The 20391-nt window shown below is 39.7% G+C and overlaps 1 protein-coding gene and 2 long non-coding RNA genes across 23 annotated transcripts in view; 1 reads left to right on the top strand and 2 right to left on the bottom strand.

The window, feature by feature from the left end:
* PTPRF (protein tyrosine phosphatase receptor type F) overlaps window positions 1–20391 on the bottom strand; it is a 485633-nt gene that overhangs the window by 262085 nt on the left and 203157 nt on the right. For all 20 annotated transcript variants that reach the window (XM_083742226.1, XM_083742229.1, XM_083742216.1 and 17 more), the window contains exon 3: window positions 19426–19584. In XM_083742226.1, the coding sequence (XP_083598352.1) occupies window positions 19426–19507 (82 nt within the window). In that variant the 5' untranslated portion in view covers window positions 19508–19584. The remainder of the gene's footprint in view (window positions 1–19425; window positions 19585–20391) is intronic.
* The window catches only part of LOC310846181, a 394522-nt gene that overhangs the window by 288015 nt on the left and 86116 nt on the right, over window positions 1–20391 (top strand). The window lies entirely within an intron of this gene.
* On the bottom strand, window positions 2426–10481 carry LOC310846186. Its single transcript, XR_014565190.1, has 2 exons — window positions 7379–10481; window positions 2426–7162 (listed from the first exon to the last, which is right to left on the bottom strand). It is a non-coding gene; the product is annotated as an uncharacterized lncRNA (long non-coding RNA).

Raw genomic sequence — 20391 nt, 5'->3', positions numbered from 1 at the left:
TTTTGTATTTTAAAATGTTTTTATAATGGTTGTCTTTAAAACTATGTATGCTAATTTGGTTATATTGTAAATCACTTTGTGGAGGCTAATTGCCTGGGTAAGCAGGATAGATTTTAATAAATAGATGAATTTTACTGCAGCTTCCCTCATACGTATTTTAGATCCAAATGTTATTGAGACATGTCAAATCATTTACTGGTTCAAGTTTCACAGTCTTCAAGGCATACTCAGGCTCATACTTGGTCTATTTTTAAACATAGTGAATATTTTTAAGTGGTGTTGTTTTTAAAAAAAGATAAAACAGCCTTCAATGAAATACTGTCTCCTTAGCCTATCAGATTGTTTATTTATGGTTATGATAAACACAAACCCCAAATAATTCAAATTCTGCTGAAGCAACACTGCCATGCTACTAGGGGGCAGGAAGAGAGGAGGGGGGGAGAAATTAAGGGACCTCAACAACATGCCTCCAACACAGCCTTACAATTTTCCAATTGTGTTAGTATATATCGGAAAGTATTATAGAATACATATTTGATGTTCTTCATAATAGAAGCATTTATATTCTGACATGATGCTAAGGATTAAAGGTTCAGCTGAAATGTTTGAGTTTTTACTAAGGGACTAAGAGAACTAGGTTTGTGATACAAACATAGATCACATATTGATGTTTTGTGGGATACCTCAGGAGCCCATCACAAACTATAAGGAAAACCATCAAGTTTGGAGCAGGGATTCATGGAAACCCAGGAAGGGCTAAGATTTTTGCTAATATTCCATGTATGCCTCTTTGGCTCTCCCTGTGACAAACTTTGTCTTTAAACAATTTGTCCCTAGAGATGTCTGGAGAATTCTGTTTCAGACTTTAGTCAAGTTTTATTAAATGACAGAAACGAAGAGATTCGCATAGTAACTAGTATTCTTTCACTAACATCATAATTCTTACCAAGTCATTCTTAACTTCACTCACTATTTCCCATACCAGCCTCCCACACTCTTTACCCAATATCCCTTCATTCACATGTACTGAAATTTGACATCTCTTATCTGAAGAAAGGCCTCAGTTACCACATATGTGGGCCAAACAAGGCCTCTTTCCCTGTCCCTAAGGGAGGCGTGTCTACAGTTATTTTAGGAACCTCTTTGGGCTGTCATCAGATACTGTAGTCTTCAGTGATCCATGCGACGGTCACCTCCAAGCTTGATTACTGTAACTCACTCTATGCGGGGCTGCCCTTGTAGTTGACCAGAAACTCCAGCGAGTGCAGAATGCCGCGGCGAGGCTCCTTACGGGGTCCTTGCCACAGGATCACATTCATCCAGTGCTTTACCAGCTGCACTGGCTCCTGGTGGAGTACAGGGTCAGGTTTAAGGTGCTAGTTTTGACCTTTAAAGCCCTATGTGGCCTAGGACCCTTGTACCTACAGGACTTCCTCTCCTGGTATGCCCCACGGAGGACATTAAGGTCCACAAATAAAAATACTTTGGAGGTCCCAAGTCACAAGGTGGTTAGATTGGTCTCAACTAGGACTAGGGCCTTTTCAGTACTGGCCCCGACTACGCTCTGTCACAAGAGACTAGGGCCCTGTGGGACTTGACAACTTTCCGCAGGGCCTGTAAGACAGAGCTGTTCCGCCTGGCCTTTGGTTTGGACTCAGTCTGACACTTATGGTTTTGATTTATGGGCTACTATTAAAATGAGGCTGCATTTTAAATTGTATTTTAACCCGTATTTTAATAAACTGGTGGTTTTTTGTGTGTGTGTCCCCCCCCCCCATTATGTTTTATTGTAATTTTATTGGTGTTAGCTGCCCTGAGCCCGGCTCTGGCTGGGGAGGGCGGGGTATAAATAATAATAATAATAATAATAATAATAATAATAATAATTATTATTATTCCTACCTTGTTTCATTTATCTTCTGCAATGAAGTGCCATAGCTTCATGAGTAGACCAATATTGCCAGCCCCTTCCCACTCTCCAAATTTGGTGTCTGATATTATAATCTCTGGTTCATTCACAGAGCTGTCTATGTGACGGTGTTATCAGAGTGGAGGTGATGCAATTCTTAGTGCCAGAACATAACAGCAGCCAAGAATTACTCTACAAGCATCCCTTTTTTATATATATAATTGTTTCTTTTCCAGCAGTAGCAAGCCAGATAATTCCAGGAAGGTTCTGTGAAACCAGCAGGGTTGAACAATTTCCCTTCCTCTAAAAGTTGGAGCTTTTAACTCAGGCAAGCCTCCAGCATTCCAGATGTTGTTGGTTTACAACTTCTGACCATTGGTCATTTTGGCTGGAGCTGATGGAGTTCAAGAACACGTGGGGGGCTGGAGGGCTCTTAAGAGCACATCTTGAAAGGGAAGACACAATAATGTAGTGCTGTGGAAAATAGTGAAGTACTAAGGATAAACCCCCTTGGCATTTTAATTTTATTTTGCAATACCTTCCTAAGATAGATTCTGCACAAGTTTTTCACAGTAATCAAGGATGTTAATACCTAGAAAATGAGAATTTGTTTATACACATTTCGGTGCTGAAAGTGACAATAGCAGGGTGGGGGGTGGGGTTCTCACATTTGTAAATGTGATAATTCAAATGACACATTAAACAAATTAAATCTAACTTGCGAGCTAATATAACACTATTAATTAAGTGTGACTAGTGAGATGCTTAAGGAGTTGGGAAGTTTAACCAATTATTTTCAGAAGGTGTGAAACATCTATTCTTGAGGGCCAGCCCCTGATGCTTCAGGAGTATCACCCAACAGCTCTTTCCACTTTTAGCTTTGTTTATCGCTTTCTTCGGTAACAGCTTTTACTTGTTTCTTGATGTCTTAATTTTCTGCAATAATACATCTGCCATGAATAATTAAGCAATGCATTTACTGCTTGCTGAAAGCCAAGCAAATGCTATAAATCAGATTTGTGATCTACTGCCAAATATGGAGACACAATCAGCAACTATTCAGTTCTATTCAGACTTTTTACTGCAGACTGGAAAATGGGAATCAGCAAGTATATTTCTCAGCATGCCTCAACAGCACCTTGCACCCTATACCCCAATTCTGACACTTCAAGTTACCTTCTCAACTGATTATCAGTGCCCAAATGCAGTGTTCTAGAGGTTTATTTTTCTTTTAAAAATATCTTAAGGAAGTGAGCAAACTTACCTATTCTATAGTTTTGACAATTATTTTCCCCAATTTATCTTTTTTCAGCTCATTATAAGAAGAGCCTGCTTGATTCATCCTGCTTAGCCCATCAAGTCCAGCATCCTGTTCTCACAGTGACCAGATGCCTATGGGAAGTCCAAAAGCTTCCCACTATGACATACTTACTAAGATTTGAATTGGATATCCTAATTGGAAGATGCATTAATAGAGCAAAAAGGAGGCAATTAGTTTGCATGGGGAAAATAATTACTCATTATATCAGCTTGGAATTGGGCATTAACCTGAGTACTTGGTTGCCACAACTGGCCAGCATCATCTTGTATCACTTTGGTCTTAAAATAAAACAGTAGCCCTATCATCTTTGGAAACAGAAAACCTTTTCTTCTCACAATGTTTAATGCAGGGGGTGTCTTTGTGATCAATGTTCTCTGTCACCCAGTTAGCTAGGCACATAAGAGTTTTCCTACATTTTTGAAGATAAATACCTGCTGTATAAAATAAAGAGCTACAAAAATACAAGCTATATCACTTTCCTAAAACCTTACTGCTTTCATGCATACCAAGGGACAGGAACAATAAAACAACTTTCCATTACCTGAACAGCATCACCTTTTAATTGGAAAGAGGTTTGCAGTGCAATCACTTTACAGAAAACTAAACTACCCCGAACACTGGTGTCTCAGGCTTGGCAGAGCAAGCACATTAGAAAACTAATCAAGTTCAGGTACTCAGCCAGCCAGGTCTAGCAAAATGTCAGAGTAGCCATTAAGATTCTGCATGTCTTAATTTGAGAATCTCACCAATTCACTGGAAGATGCAAAAGCCCAGAATATTTATGAAAGGTCAAAATGCAGAACAGTTTGTCATTAAATTCCCCCACAAAATACTCTCATGCAGAAATAAGCCATGTAATGTTGCCATTCTTAACTCTGTTGACAAAGGATTGTACATATTTTAAAATCCTAACTCTTAACAGCTGTGCTGTCAAGGCTGTGGAATTGTTGTATGCAGCAGTTATATTACCATATTCTATTATTTATAATAGGCTGCTGTATTTCTTTCTTATTCATATAGAAATCCATTGGTGATTTAAATCCACATGCCACAGGAGACCATCCTGACCACAGCAGTCAACGCTTCCTTGCTAAGACCTAAACATTACATTTTAATCTATCTCTAAGTGGAATTACTTAATTCCCTACAGCCCAGTCACAGGAAGTAGATGCTGTGACAAAGGCCTCCCACCATTTCCTGTAAACCAAGTTGTCATGTATCTCAGGTATGTCCACCAAGTATTCAAAACTCTTGAATGAATGCCTTGAGGTGCAGGTTGGAAAAATGTGACACACCTGGCAAACTGACAGTGGCTCTCTTTGGTTAGAAAGAGACGGGGCCACTCCCTTCAAGGAGAGAGAACAGAGTCTTTAAAAGTTGGAACGGCCCTTGCAGCTTTGTCCCCTCCCTTTATCACACAGTGCCCATTTCACATCTTCCATGCTACCAGGAAACTGATTATCCTTACTGCCTACGCTTAAGTGGACTGAGATCATTGTGTTGTTAGTAATTAGGGTAGAAATGGTCTGGTATTGGAGTCATCGGGTTCATTTTTTGCTTTTAAAATTTCTGTTGGACCTTATTGCTCTCTTGCCGATATTCTTAATAAAGTTTCACAACTGGACTAGTGGAGTCTATGTGCAATTGCCAATCTCAGAATTTGGGAATCCTCATGTGCCTTCATCACTTTGGGTTTTGTCCTATTAGCAGTCTAAGACTAGAGCTGGTAAAATCAGATATTTGCTCTATTCATGGGGAGGGGCAGAAGGCTGGAGAACTGGCTTTATGTTTTGCATAAATTAAGAGGGATTGGCTGAAGGCTCAAAGGACACTGGTCAAGGACTCCCAAGTTGAATCATTAATTGGACAGCCCCAGTTTTCTGCTTTTCTGGGGCTGCAAGTGAGCGACAAAAGAGAGTAGTGGCAGACACTACTGGAAAATAAAGCAATTGTGCAGCAGTGGGGCAAGGAAGGGGCCACAAGAGACTTTCCTGAGCACCCCACTTTCTCTACAGATGTTTTCTTTTGACTAAGCTCTACAAAATATTTCAGGCCAACACCAGCATGGCTGCAACAGTTATATCACTATGATTTCCAATTGCAACACCTGACAAACGTGATGTGTTTGGTGCTACTCAAATGACAAAGAAGTTTAGTTCATTGCATTAATACAATTTTATACCATTGTGGCACCAACGATTTCCCTCTTGTTAAATTAGCACCATATTGGTGCCAACCTTAGACTTTATCACACATGAAAGAGATCATCAAAATGTACCTTGATTTGAACTAGAGCTCTTGGGGAAAAAACAAAAAAACAACCAAACCCTAAGCAGGAAGATTGTGTGTGGCACCAGCAATTTCCCTCTTGTCTCTCTCGCTCTTTCTCTCTCACTCACTCACACCCCCCCCTCACTGTGTACTTCCCACATCGAGGAATTTGCTGACTAAAGCAACTGTAAAGGGACATAAGACAGGAAACGGTCATAAATCAGAATTCACTCTTCCCTCCCAGCATGTGAATTATAATAGAATCATTCAAACTGTATCCATATATGTCTTTGTGTCTTGTCTCTGCCTCTCTCTCCTGTGGCCACAGAAACCTAAGAAATGTGTTCTGTGGCACTCAGTAAAAATCACTGTAGCATGTCTATGCTCTGTATAATACAGAATGCTAACTAAATGAGGGATGGAAAACCTGTAGCGCTCCAGATATCATTGGACTACAATTCCCATCATCCCTGAACATTGGGATGACCATGCTGGCTGAGGCTGATGTGGGTTGTCAGTTCAGCAACCTCTGGAGGGCCACTGGGTCCTTATTCCTGTAGAGTTGGAAGTGATCCTGAGGGTCATCTAGTCCAACCCCTTGAAATGAAGGAATCTCAACATGTGGTACCCCATCCAATTTGAAACCATACCAGCCCCTGCTTAGCTTTGCAAATGTGCTATTAATTTTATTGCTGCACCACTAGGATAGTAAGCTGAAGTGCAGTTTGTACTACATTTCAGCAGCATAATCCTATACAACATATTTGCAGTTTTTACCTTGTGAATAGATTTGTGTCATTCAAAACATAGTAATACAAACCACTTCATTATAATTGCCAAGTTAGCTAGCTGTACAGTGCGGTACAGTTCCCCTTCAATCTTCATTATAAGAGTTTAGCAAGAAAATCTGGCATATTCTGAATATGCAGTGTGTTACAAGCCATACCTCCGAAATCTAACTAATCTTCATTAGACAGAAAACCATCTGTGTTTAAGACAGCACAGTAACACAACAACATTCTTTTAAAATATCTGCCCAGGTCAATTCTGCATGTGTATTGATGAAGCTGTGGCAATAAATTTTCTAAAGGGTTGCGAAACTTTCTTATAGCTATACCACTTCTACTCTTGCCTCCTTTTCTTCCTCATCTCCACATGGTGCATTGCTATCATTACCCTTCCCTTACCCAGGACCGGCAAGGAGAAAACAATTCTGAAGCCTCGGTTCCTTCTTGTTATCAAATAAGCTTTGCCAGCTGAGGAAATCAATGATATGCTTGTAGATTATTTCAGTTACTCCAGCTACTCTGGACCTTGGTTCAACCAGACGCCCTCACCAGCACTTTGGCCACTGCATTTTGCACCAGCTGGAGCTTGTGAACCAATCACAAGGGCAACCCTATGTAGAGCGCATTACAGTAATCCAGCCTCAAGGTTACCAGTGCATGGACTATAGTGGTCAGCCTATGCAAGTCCAGGAGCAGTCACAGCTGTCAAACCAGACAAAGCTGATAAAGGGCACTTCTGAGTCACAGGGGACATTTGGACCTAGGGAGAAAGATTTATCCCAAGCATGCCCAGCACAAGTGTTTGGAACTTTATTTCTTTACTAGAAAAGCACTTGGTCACATCAGCTCCTAGGGTACAAGGGTACAACACCCCTGCTAACTAACTAGCTGCCTAGGTGATCTACCTTTACAGCCTACAGCTCCGACCTGAACACTTAAGAATCATAGAATAACAACATTGTAGAGTTGGAAGGGGCTCTGAGGGTCATCTAGTTCAGCCCCCTGCAATGCAGGAATCTCAGCTTATCATACACGACAGGTGGCCATTCTGCTTAAAAACCTTCCACCTCTCGTGGGAGTCTGTTCCACTGTGGAACAGCTCTTACTATCAGAAAGTTCTTTCTAATGTTTAGTCGGAGTCTCCTTTCTTGTACCTTGAATCCTTTGGTTTGGGTCCTAGCCTCCAGAGCAGGAGAAAACAAGCTTCCTCTATCCTCCATGTGACAACTCTTGAGCTATTTGAAGATGGCTATGTATTTGTGTGAGCAAATTCCTAGACTACAGGTCTGCCTACACAGTAAACTGCAATGAGATATAGTCACACATTTTGGGCTGGGCTTACTCCACAAATGTGGGTGTGATGCAGCCACTTGACAGCCTTGTACCCATTTCTGGTACTACTTTTGTCTTGATACTTGCAACTGGAGGGCTACAGGTTACGCAGCAAATCATAATGGCTGACAGAATAGGACTAGACACAGTTCCATGTTAGATATCTCAATACAGCAGTGAACATAAGAACATAAGAACATAAGACATTCATAACATAAGACTACTTGTAGCATTACTGAAAGTCAACAGTGGGGGAAAATCTGCAGGTATTTAACTTATTTTCCTCACAAGATAAAGGATGGTACAAGACAAGCACATTTTGTTTCGTGGATATACATATGGAAAATCCAGAGATAGCAAACATTCTCGAGTCAAGAACCAGAAAGCCAACGATTCTTTCACAGAACAAAACTGATATATCTATGTAAAGCTGCTTAAAGTCAGATTCCAAGCTGACTAATGAAGGGATCTGAATGTGGCAGCAGCTGCAACTAAAAATCATTAATCCCTTTTGAGATTTCTCCAGCATTGCTATTGGTGACCAACCATGCCTTTGCCAAAAGCTCAATGTGTATTATGGAGAAGGCCAACAGCTAATGAATGGCTTGTAGGAGCTAAATGTCTACATGCAGTGCAGATTGTCACTTGATTGTCACAAATGCCCTAACTTACACCAAAGTCAGTAAGTTTGGCTGCAGAAATTCACACTATGCAAGATGCTCGAAATAATTCAATTACCATCCCAATGTGATAGAAAATCCACCCTGGTGATACAGTGGCCAGACATCTAAACCATCAGAGTTAATCACAGGGTCACTAATTGAAGGGTTTTATTCAGGTTTAAGGATTCTGAATTATTTTCAGGTTTAATAATAATAATAATAATAATAATAAATTGAATATATATGTTGCCCTATACATGGAGGTCTCAGGGCGGTTCACAGATTAAAATCAAAATATAAAACCACAAAATACATAATCAAAATAAAAACAACGACCCAATAACTCCCCCCAAAAACCCCCACATTTTAAAAAAAGGCATAGGATCTGCCAACAACTGTTTTTATCTTCCCCAAACTGTACTTCCTCAGGTAAAAAAACCCTCACTATTATGGCTCCCCCCCCCCAACTTTTTTCTATGGGGTCGTTTTTTTTCTTAGAAGAATGTTTTCAAAGATGTCCACGTCCTTTTTGACACTCAGACCAAATGACAATTGTGAAAAGATGTTTTCACTCTATTTCCTTAAAATGCTGTTTAAACTGAAAGCATCTGAAATATTCCTTGACAGTTGAAACGGTTTGCATGTTCTGAGAACTTCTACTGCCAAGGAAGCTGACTGTTCACTTGATTTTATTTTTCATGAACATATATTTCTGATGTACTTCCTTCAGAGTAGGGTCCGGAGGGATTTCAGAGCAAAACCCAAAGCTCTATGCAGAACATTCTCAGAAATGGATGGGAACACCATTGAAACCTGAAGAATGCCATCATAATACTCATTTGTATGCTAAAAAGAGTGCTAAAGTAAAATTTTTAACCCTACTCTCAACGGTGAGGTATGTAGAAAGCGTACTATTCTATTGCAAGCTTTGTTGTTCTAAAGGCAACTGCTAGAATGTTAGAATAAAAATGCTATATGAACAAAGCAGATGTACCTTAGTAGTGGTTTTCTCAAGGACGGCAATCAATGCACACCATTTATGATACTGCTAGGCTATTATACTACCAGTTAGTAAAGTTAATATAAAAAACAAAATTTCATCCATACATGCTAGTGGTGGTGCAGGTTCTATAGTAATCTCTCCTTCCTGCACATATTGCAGTCATCTGCAATGAACATTAGTCAATAATTTAGCAAGAGACAATATATTCATCCATGCCAAATATGTAACTCAGAATTTGCAAGTTCCAACCAACAGAAGGAATAAAAGTTTGCCGTTTCCAGTAAAAAGGAAATAGCTTCTAAGTATCTCATCATTCCATTACTCTCTACAGATGAAGAATCAAAGAAGCAAGCCAATTTGTGAATATGGCAGGAAAACGTATTGTAACGAAATAGTAATAGTGATAGAAAACACTGTCAATAGTTTATCAGAGAGAGATAAGGACATTATTAAGAGTTTGAGAATGGACAAAAGACAAGCTTGACAGTGAATGGATGGTTCTAGCAAAATTAAAACCAATGATTTATTGGATTTATTATGTAAGAGATATCAGAGTGAGCTTTGTGAAAAATTATTCTTGCTAGCACACATCTTGTCGTGATTCAAAGCAATGTCTTCTTTGGAACCTGCAATCTTGGAGATGTCAAGCAGGATCGCAATGCAATCATATACACGTGTATGTTTACTCAGAAAGAAGTCTAGTGTGTAGGGCTGGAACTAGAGTGGGGGAAACAGAGTTCTTGCCCTGGGGGCCTGATTCAAGGGGGACCTAAATCATGATTAATGGTGTATGTGTGTGCGTGTGTATAAACATGTACAAAGTGCACAGGATTCAACTAATGAGTGGCAAGGATTCTCACATGTGACAGACAGGGTTGGCTCACCCATGAGGCAACCACCATGGGCACTAGGATTCACAGGGGCAGCAGATACCAATGTACATATTTATTCTCCCCTTTTTCTGACACAGATCTTCACTCAATGCTTCTCTCCTAGTGGGGAGAGGGGTGCCTCTCTGGGAGTTTTCCTCAGGTGCCAAAATATATTGGGCCAGGCCTGGTAACAGAACTTTATCCTGTCTGCTTCCCCCACAATTGGCTCGGTTGGGGCAGCAGAAGAGAGTGAAATTATCATGCCTAGCATGCCAAAACACAACCTTGAGTTACGTAGTTGCATACCAGCCAGTGTTATTCAATAGCCTACATTATATTTACAATTTGTCTATTGATGTGATAAACATTACTCTATCTATATCTATACCATCTATATCTATACCATCTATATCTATATCTATATCTATATCTTTATCTATCTATCTATCATCCATCCATCCATCTATCTATCTATCTATCTATCTATCTATCATCTATCTATCTATCTATCTATCTATCTATCTATCTATCTATCATCTATCTATCTCTATCATCTATCTATCGTTTCTGATCAAATTGCTATTGTAGTTTTACCAAAACTGGAAAAAATAGGTAAATGATATGTACTTGTTGCTTTTCCAATTTATTACAACTGTTGATAATTTTTAAACAATAAAATATGGTGTTGGCTTATGAGTGCATTTCAGGTTGTTTGCCTCGGGTACCAAAATACCAGGCTCCAGTTCTGCTTGTAGGTTTATTTTTTGTCACAAGTGTGCTTAGAACTGCAGCCTCAGACTCAGGTTTGCATCTTACTTCAGGTTGCCTTACACCCTAGATCAGTGGTTCTCAAACTCCTAGCAGTGCTTGATTTTGAAAATATATCTATCCATATTCTACAATTAATTTTAATACTAGAATATAATATATTACACTGAAACGATTAAATGTTTATTTGATTGTCCTTGAAATTTCTCACCACACTTGCTATCCTCTCTTACCACACCCTTTGAGAACCGCTGCTCTAGCTCTCGCTTTCTCTCATAATCCCTGCTGTAATCAAATTCAGATGGAGTGAGAATGTCCGCACCCTCCTAATTAGACAGACTTACTGAGAATAGAAAACACAAATTCTGGCATACCACCTGGAACTGAAAAACCATCTTTAAATATATATTTTTTGGGGGGACAGGGTAAAGTATAATAATGCTGACTATAGATTATTGGTAAATGAAAAGGAAGGTGTGACAATGTTTAAGGCTTTTCAAGGATCAAATTGCAAGAGCACTAGACTCTCTGGTGCTATGTATGATAGTATGTCAGCAGTGCTTTATATACACAAATTCTTCACCAGCAGCATTTTCTCCTTTTGCTGCAAGATATCATCATCATTGTCATTTTAAATTTTAACTTGTTTTTGCATATTTCTGGGGCATGAAAAGCTATGGAATATAATTTAAATACCATACTGCCTGCTTCCCCAGTGATGTTATTCATTTAAAATCCTAATATTTGCTCTTATTACACAGATTGCAGTCATTCTAAATTTGTTCAAAAGCCTTGCACTGTAGTTTCCCCAAGTGGGTTCAAGAGGAGACGTTTATGTTTCCATCAGCAAGAGCTATGAACTGAGCAGGGCATTAGCAATGTCAATATTCTATTAACTTAACTCACAGCCATGCCCATCACACTGCAACTACTTGCTACCTCAGTTGGCTAAACAAAAAACAAAAAAACCTAAGTAGTAAGATTATTTGGAAACAAGGTAGTCTTAACACTACAACTCTGATTCCAAGAAATTCCACTATGTGCTTTTCACCAGCTTAAAATTTGCTTACAATAGATTCATATGATTGGCTACTGTACGATTAACCCCTTTAGCTTATGACCCTGATCCTTAGTTCTTTATACTTTTGAGTAGCAACAGGATTGCATTCACTGATTTTATTTGGATAATCTTTACTATATGGGGGGAAATAGAGACAAGCAAGAAAATTTATCTTGCTATCTAGATCAAACTGCAACAGTCTGGTTGATCTGATTCTAAGGAATGTGATTATCCAAATTCTGCTTTTAAAATATACATTTTCTCTCTCTAAGATAAATAGACTAGAATAGCAGTCTGAAATACTAATAAATAAATAGGAATCTAACCACAAAGCAGAAAGCAAAATGAGCAAAATAGATCTAGTGGAGACATTCCTCAATCCCCACATCCAATCCTTTATGAATTTACATCTGGTAAATCTAAGCTTATAGAAGATTGGCTTCTCTTTGATCTCCCTGTCCATACTGATAGACCAAGAATATCTGAGCAAATATTAATTACAATAGGAAGGATTTTCATGTGATGCACAAGCACATCAGTAATTAACACATGCAAATCCCCAAAACAAGCTTACCCAGGAAAACAGACAGTAGTTTTGCAATGTAAACACCAACATAATATATTAAAAACAATGCAAGCAACAATGTTTTTCACAATCACATAATAAATCAATTCTGGGTATTATGTGACTCTAGCCAATGCAATCATTGAGATGCACAAAACATATATCCTTCGTGTCACTAAACAGTATGAACAAGGATTCTTGTAGTACTTTTAAAACAAACAAACTTATTTTTAGGCTTTTGTGGGTTACAGTCCAGTTCACCAGTTGGATGAATTGATATCCTGAGAAGCAGGTACATATGCACAGTGTTTTTATGGGAAGGGGATTGTAAACAATGAAGTGAGGGGGAAATGTAATACAGGGGGAAATATACAGAGCGATAATTTTATAATTAACCGTATAACAACAAACCAGTTGCTGTTAAATATCCTGGTGTTGGGAAGCAAATCAGCACACATTATGTGCCCAAAATACTTTCACTCAGTTCAGTCCTCAAGCAATAGCACTGAGCCTCTTCTTGTAACGTAATTCAGAGTTTTCACATTGCAGACTGTGGTGCACAAAGTTTACATTTTGTTGCAACAGAAAAACACAGTTACCACTCTGGAAGGTACTAAATACAGTGGTACCTCGGGTTACATACGCTTCAGGTTACAGACTCCGCTAACCCAGAAATAGTACCTCAGGTTAAGAGCTTTGCTTCAGGATGAGAACAGAAATCATGCTCTGGCAGCATGGCGGCAGTGGGAGGCCGCATTAGCTAAAGTGATGCTTCAGGTTAAGAACAATTTCAGGTTAAGAACGGACCTCCGGAACAAATTAAGTACTTAACCCGAGGTACCACTGTAATAAGGCCTGCTGAAATGGGGCTTCCTTCTATAACAGGAAATAGGATAAGAATAATTATTTAGGGACAATAGTCTATATGTGTTATGAGTGCCGGCGTGGTTGCTCGAGAGCGAACAGGCAAGACTCCCCGTTGGTCTTTTCAAGGCTTTATTATCTGTCCAAAACATTCACAATGCAGATCGACTCAATTCCATGTCTACTCAGTCACTAGCAGAATCTGGGAGTGGGCGGTCCTTAAACTTTCCCCAGAAGAGTAGTCTTTTGACCCCCATTCTACACCTCCCCTCTCTGCGCGTGAACCGACTGCGCAAAGAGGGTGTGGGCAGAGGGGGACCTGCCTCCCCCCCCGCTTTGTTAGGTGCTGTGGCTCCCTCTTGCATCCTCTGAGCCCTGCACCCCTTCCCCACTGGAGGCGTGGCTTTACTCTTCGGCTGAGGAAGTGCTGCTTCTCACAATCTTTGGAGGCTCCCTGTAACCCAACTGCCCTTCCACCTCTCGCCTCTGGGCTGATGGCAGTTCCCTGACAATATGCATATGTTGTAGGATGACATCTCTTTGCTCCAGGTTCATGATATTAACATATCATGAATAAATGCTGCTCACAATCTGAAGCTACACCAAGAGCGGTGATTACAATACCCCAGGTTGCAATCTTCACAGAAACAGTTGTGAGAATGATTATTTTTTTTTTAAAAAAAGAAAAGGAATAAAAATGCACATTAAACCCAAAGTAACTGCATCTGCTTGATGTCAGCCCTCATTAGCTCTGTGCCTCTCTTTACCGCCCTCCACCACTAAGTTCAAATGTTAAGATCCAGAGGTCAGGACCCAGTCTTTTGTTTCTGTTATCATGTGAGGTGTCATGTATCCTGATAATGCCACGTATAAATAATAACGGAAGATAACAAAAAACTATCAGTCAAGATTGATGCATCTTAATACTCAAGGTCTCATTAAACCTTGAGCAACTAGTGCATATGACAGAACCAAGAACACCCACATTTTTCCTTTGGGGAAAGGTTAGCAGGTTAAATGACCCCAGTAAGACTGTTGTGCTCATCTGTGCATAAAGGGATTTGGATACTATGACATCTGACCCCATTAGGGTTAGATTCATTCTTGGTAGATACCAAATGTATTTTGGCATCCTCTAGTATCTGGCTCTACTTGTGTTAAGACACACACACAGAGAGGGGGGGGGGAGAGAGTCCTCTTTCAGCTTGCTCTATGATGTATTTTTTATTATTATATCTATATCCATATATTGCAATGGTACCTATTTATCTGCTCACACTGGTATGCTTTTGAACTGCTGGGTAGGCAGTAAGAAGCACGGTAGACTATAACTGGAAGGCCATTCTAAGGCCTGCCACTTGGCACCCTGTGTTCCTTTGGAAGAAGAGCAGAATATAAATGTAACAAAACAAAAATTAAATAATATTAGAAAGGGATGGCATGCCTTGCCCATATGTCAGTGTAAGACCCCTAACACTATTAAACTTACTAAGTCCCCATGGAGGGATGCCAGGCACCTATGATGCAAGTCTACTCTCCTTAAGCAGGTGCCACGTAAGCTCCAGCAACTGTAAGAGAGAGAGCCATGTCCCACTAATAAGAGAGACTATTCCTCCAACCCACATCCCCAAAATGTTGCCATTTGTTATGGGTTTTCAATTTTTTGAAATTAAAGAAGTGCACATGTGCTGTATGTTCTGCAAACCATTATTAACAAGATCAGAAGAAAACATACAATTGACATTCATATAAGCCCCAGATTCTGCAGTGACGGAACTGCTCTCTTTCCTGAGGCCCCATCCATGCTCTTTCTCCAAAGAAATGCAGTTCCTCCCAAATGTCAAGAAGTCAAGTGCAGGTAATTGAGCATATCCTATGTTGGTTCACACCTCCATTTATATAAGCTTCACTTTTGTTCCTCCATCACGCCAGGTCATTTCTGATGTGGCTTTTTTTTCTTCTTCAAAGGATTTGAAACTCTGTTTGAGATTATCTGAAACTCTGGTGGGTCACCCAGACCTGCCCCCAGCTAATGGAAGCCTTGCCCAGAACCTCAGACACAAAGCCTAATAAAGAGGAGGGAAACGCACAACAGCCTCAATGGCCTCTGCTGAAAGAATTGATTTTCATTTCCTGGTTTTCAGAAAAAGATTTGCAGTGTTTGGGGTTTTAGTAAGCAATATATTCCAAAAGCCTGGAAAGAGCATCTTTTCCTTGACAATTGAAATGAACATTAAATGAAATCTGCAAAGCTATTTTCCCTTGCACAGTCAAGAGCTGACAGAAGGGGAAGCAGAGAGGGCACATAAAAGACAAACACGAAGAAGCTGAGGGAGAAAGTATAGAACAATCATCCTGAATTGCTTCCAAAATGCTGTAATGGAATTAGGGTCACCCTGACAGAAACAGTCAGATCAGAGGAAATTTGATTTTTAAAAAAATAAAATAAAAAATTCTATACTCTGCAAAGGAAAATTTGGAAGTGTTCCAGCAAATTAGCTTGTGTATATATTTTTTAAACACATATCAGACATATACCACTAAAGGCGTCACCCTCTATTTTGACGAGCAATGTTTATGCCATCTCAACAAATATATCTGATTAATCCTAGTGGTGGTGGTGGTGGTGGTGATGGTTGTTGTTGTTGTTGTTGTTACAGAAGGGTAATCCCTCCATTTTGAAATATCTGAGTCACATACATATATTTCAAGACTATCCTGAAAACTTAATTCTCAGAGTCCATATTTATTCCTTATGCCAGTCCCACTAAATGACACTCCAACAATCTGTTTTATTTCACCCTGAAATGTCTTACTATGTGCACAGCTGCCTAATTATCAAGAAGCTAGAGCAGCAGCAGTAAAATCTGCTGCAGTAACAACCAAACAGATTTTGAGAGTGGGAGACCCTAGGTTATGGGCTTTCGCGGAACTCTGCTTTCAGATACACACAGCACAAGTGATCCATGCACACCCTGCTGCATTAGCAATTATGCTCCATTTCTAGGCATAATTCTCTCACAAAGCCCAGGGACTTAGGTCATTTATAGCTGTATTCTGTACTATCACCTTACAACTGAGGCATTCAAAACACTTGGCAGATATTAATTGGCCTTGACACTCCTATAGTACTTCTCAGTGATTTCAGAGAAGCAGAGGGGAATGCCTGTGCGCAAATTAGGTAGGCTGGGCCATGCGTATGCAAATTTTATCTTCACATAAACAAGGCAAATGCCTGCCTCCAAATTAAATAAATAAATAAATGAAATGAGTTGCCAATCAGTCCTTTTCCAGGCTTCCTTTTTGCCCCTGAACAACCATTTTGTATTGTTATTCACCAACATATTCTGTTTTTGCAGAAAACAGACAGCCACAACTGCATGGTGTTTTAGAGGATTTGTCTTTTCTGTAAAACACGCAATTTCCATCTCCAGGTAGCGTCAGCACTTAACTGGGCATTTGATTGCTCTGATTCCTGCCTGTCACACAGACAGCAAGGAAAAATGAAATTGCCAATGTTCAGCAGTGCTGCCAATTGCAGCTGATGCACTTCCATTCTGTCCCCCTAATGCAGTGATTCAGACCAATTTGCTCTGAACAGTATCGCCTTGTTATCAAGAGCGCCAGAGAGGACGGATAAGGGAAAAATTGGAATTTAGAGTCACACATCAAGACCAAGCCACCTATCACATGCAACAAAGCCTATGTTAATCTGTGTGCCTCAAGGTCATCCAGGCTGCAGTGACACAAAAACTGCCTTCCCACTCAGGAAGTAATTCTGTGCAAGGAAGAGAGAAGAGGCCTTAGATTTCTGTTTTCTCAACACGCCTCAGGGCTGCTTAACACGTGATCTTTTCCCTACATGGAAATAATTGTTGTACAATAAAAAGCATGTACATTATTGCACAGAAAACAGAGCATGAGAGCGTGCTGTGGTGCTTATCTGTGTTTTCTGAAGTAAAATTAATTGTTGTATTCCAATTAATACCAGAAAATGTTTTCCCCCACCCCCTATATATCACTGCCAAGCAAATCTGTTACCAGTGAAGCAGCCCTTCATAAGATAACTATAAGGAAGGAGGACATGTTACGCCATTGTGAGGCTTTGTGAGGAAGTATTGGTCTCCAAAGGTTTCCTCATGTGATCCTCAATTAGTCCACACTACAAACCTTTTGGAGTACTAGTACTACTACTGCTTCAGAGAACAGAAAGTTGATATAATCACATACTGTGGCCGCTACACAGAAATGGATGAAGCATGGATCATTCATTGCCTCATTTCTGGTTCTGCTTAACAGAATGGTATAAAATTAGCTAAGCAAGTTATTCCAGCTCAAGGAGAATTTAAGAACTGGAATAAATACCGTAAATAAAATAAAATGCCTGTACCTGTAACTCTGTGAGAAAGACTATGAATCCATCAATTTGCAGCAGTGCTAATTACTGGCAAAAAGTTAAACCATGCAGAAAACAACAGGAGTGGCAACTGGCCTTTGGAGGTGGGGAGGGGAGGAGCCCCCTCTCTCCCACCCATCTGTCTTTTCCCACACTCCCCTTCAGGTCCGCAGCATGTACTTAAAAGTCTCCTAGGCAGGAATGAGAAAAATCACAAGGGATTTCTCTCTCTAGAAGGAAGAGACCACATGATTTAATGCTGGGGGAGCGGGAGGGGGAAGCAAGTGCTATTCTGATTGCTTTAGCATGATGTTTTGTGTAGCAAGCTTTGTGTGTAGATGAGGCGGTGTATAAACATATAAATAAACATTTACTAATCCCATCTTTGAGGCACCATACTGTACCGGACACCCACCCACACCTCCTATCCTCATTAAACGTATTTTCCAATTGGAAGTGCACCACCACCTTCACAAACAAACAAAAAATATGCTTATGTTTTTGCACTTGTTTTGCTGTCCTCAGTAGCTGCTTCTGCACTTTTTTCATCTTAAGGACAACTGGATGAGGTAGATGGCATCACAATGACACACAGCCAATTCAGAATGAGGCCAGTACAATGAATAATGACTATTACTTCCTGTTCTCACTCTGAATGCACTGAACAGAGCATCTTCACCAAGGGGAGCACTTTTCAATGGAAAAAAAGATTGCATAAAAAGCACTCTCCCTTTTTTACTCCAGTCCTACTATTTACAATTCTGTGGCAATAACAACAGATTGCAGCAGAGATGGATAGCCCTTAACAACAGGTGCTGCCTCAGCATATATTTCCCAGCAGCTACAATGACTTTACTTATATATTGTGGGTTCTGAATTAGCTTGCGACCCATTCACTGAACACATTTGTGTAGTATATAATTGTCATCCAAAAGGCGGGGGACACACAAGATTTTGAAGATTAAATAGGAAACAGCAGGAAATAAAACAAGTTATGAAAATGCCCTCATAGAAAGTCATTGTAGTAAACCTACTTTCAACAATAAGCATTTAGCTCTTCCCCATTAACTTAAATTGATGGGTCTTAAGTGTATACAACACAGAGATGTAGAAAGGGCCAAGAAAACTCTCCATGTAAGTAGAGACCAAAATGACTCATTAGCTTGTGAATAAGATAGCTAAAAAGAATATGTCAGAACTATGTAACATCACAGATAACACATGGAAGACTTCTTTAATGTTCAAGTCAATACCACAGGGCATAAGACAAAGAAAAAAAGAATGATTAAAAATATGGTAGATGTGTGCTTTCAAACAAAAATAGGGATCTTAGGTCTTGTAAGAAATCAACTATTGCCTCTCTTTTTCATCCGAAATGACCTAAAATTTGGTAATGGAAAGCAATAAACGGATTCAATATACTGCAGTCATTTTGTGACTTGTTTGCAAGCATCACACATTTTTGGAAACAAATTGACACTGAATGACCCGCAGCCCTTCCCTTTCACTGTCACAAATAAATGTGCTTCAGTCAGTTCTGGTTCAACTTTTGATAGATAAAATCTGCTGAAAATTTACTCAGCCATAAAATATTCCCATCTGAGTGCTACTTACTATCCGCCTCCGTTGATGACATCAAGCAGCACAGAACTACTGCTGGCACAAAAAATCCAGGGATGCTGAAGTTAGGCACCATATTCCAAAGTGGAGAAAGTCACCTTTACTCCAAGGCAAGCAGTCAATACATTCAGCGTCAATGATGCAGACTTATTCCTGCAAACCAAAGAAAGATAAAAGGAGTCAGACCCTAAGCAAATCTAAACATATTTTAAAAGCACTTTTCCTACCCAAATGAGAATGTACCTTGTTCTATATCACTGCATTTATGATGTTAGAAAACTAATAATGGATTGCTTATTTATTGGATCTGCATTACTCATACTAAGGAAATCACATACTCCTTGCTGCATACAAGGAAAGACTATCCACATGCAATATCTGAAATTTTTTTAATGGGAAGGTTTAAAGTTTTATCTTTCTGAGTAATTGTCATTCTATTTTGAAACTGGATACATTTTTTAAAAAATGCTGTTTATGTAGCCGAGATCTTCCATTTTCAGAAGAAAATACTTTTCCCTGTCCAATACTGAAGGCAGGACCCAACATGATGCTGGGAGAAGTTTCCCACTGCACAATTTTCACAATCAGCATACCCAGGACTTAAAAGATGAGGGAGGAAATGTAAAAATGCTGTACATGAACCAGAATATTATGAATATATAGGGTTTGCTCCCATACCAGAGGGACCATTACCAGAACCCTGTCCTTCCATCCTCCCCTTTACTGAATGTCTCTTCAATGAGCAAAAGAGATAGGCTGGACGAGAATATGGGTTGCTTCCAGGCTGCTCTCAAAAGAAGTACTGAAGCCACATAAACTGTGAGTGAAGAGCTGGAGGATCTCTCTCACCTTTGATTTTATAGTTATGTGGTTGGTATATCTCAGAAACCCAATGGCTATCATAATTTTTTCCCAAACTCTTTAACATTTTAGGAGACCAGTGGGATGTGTCAGAAAATT

Source organism: Podarcis gaigeae (genome assembly GCF_964106915.1).
Source record: "Podarcis gaigeae genome assembly, chromosome: 6".
NCBI lineage: Eukaryota > Metazoa > Chordata > Lepidosauria > Squamata > Lacertidae > Podarcis > Podarcis gaigeae.
This window is presented reverse-complemented; position numbering and strand designations above follow the sequence as displayed.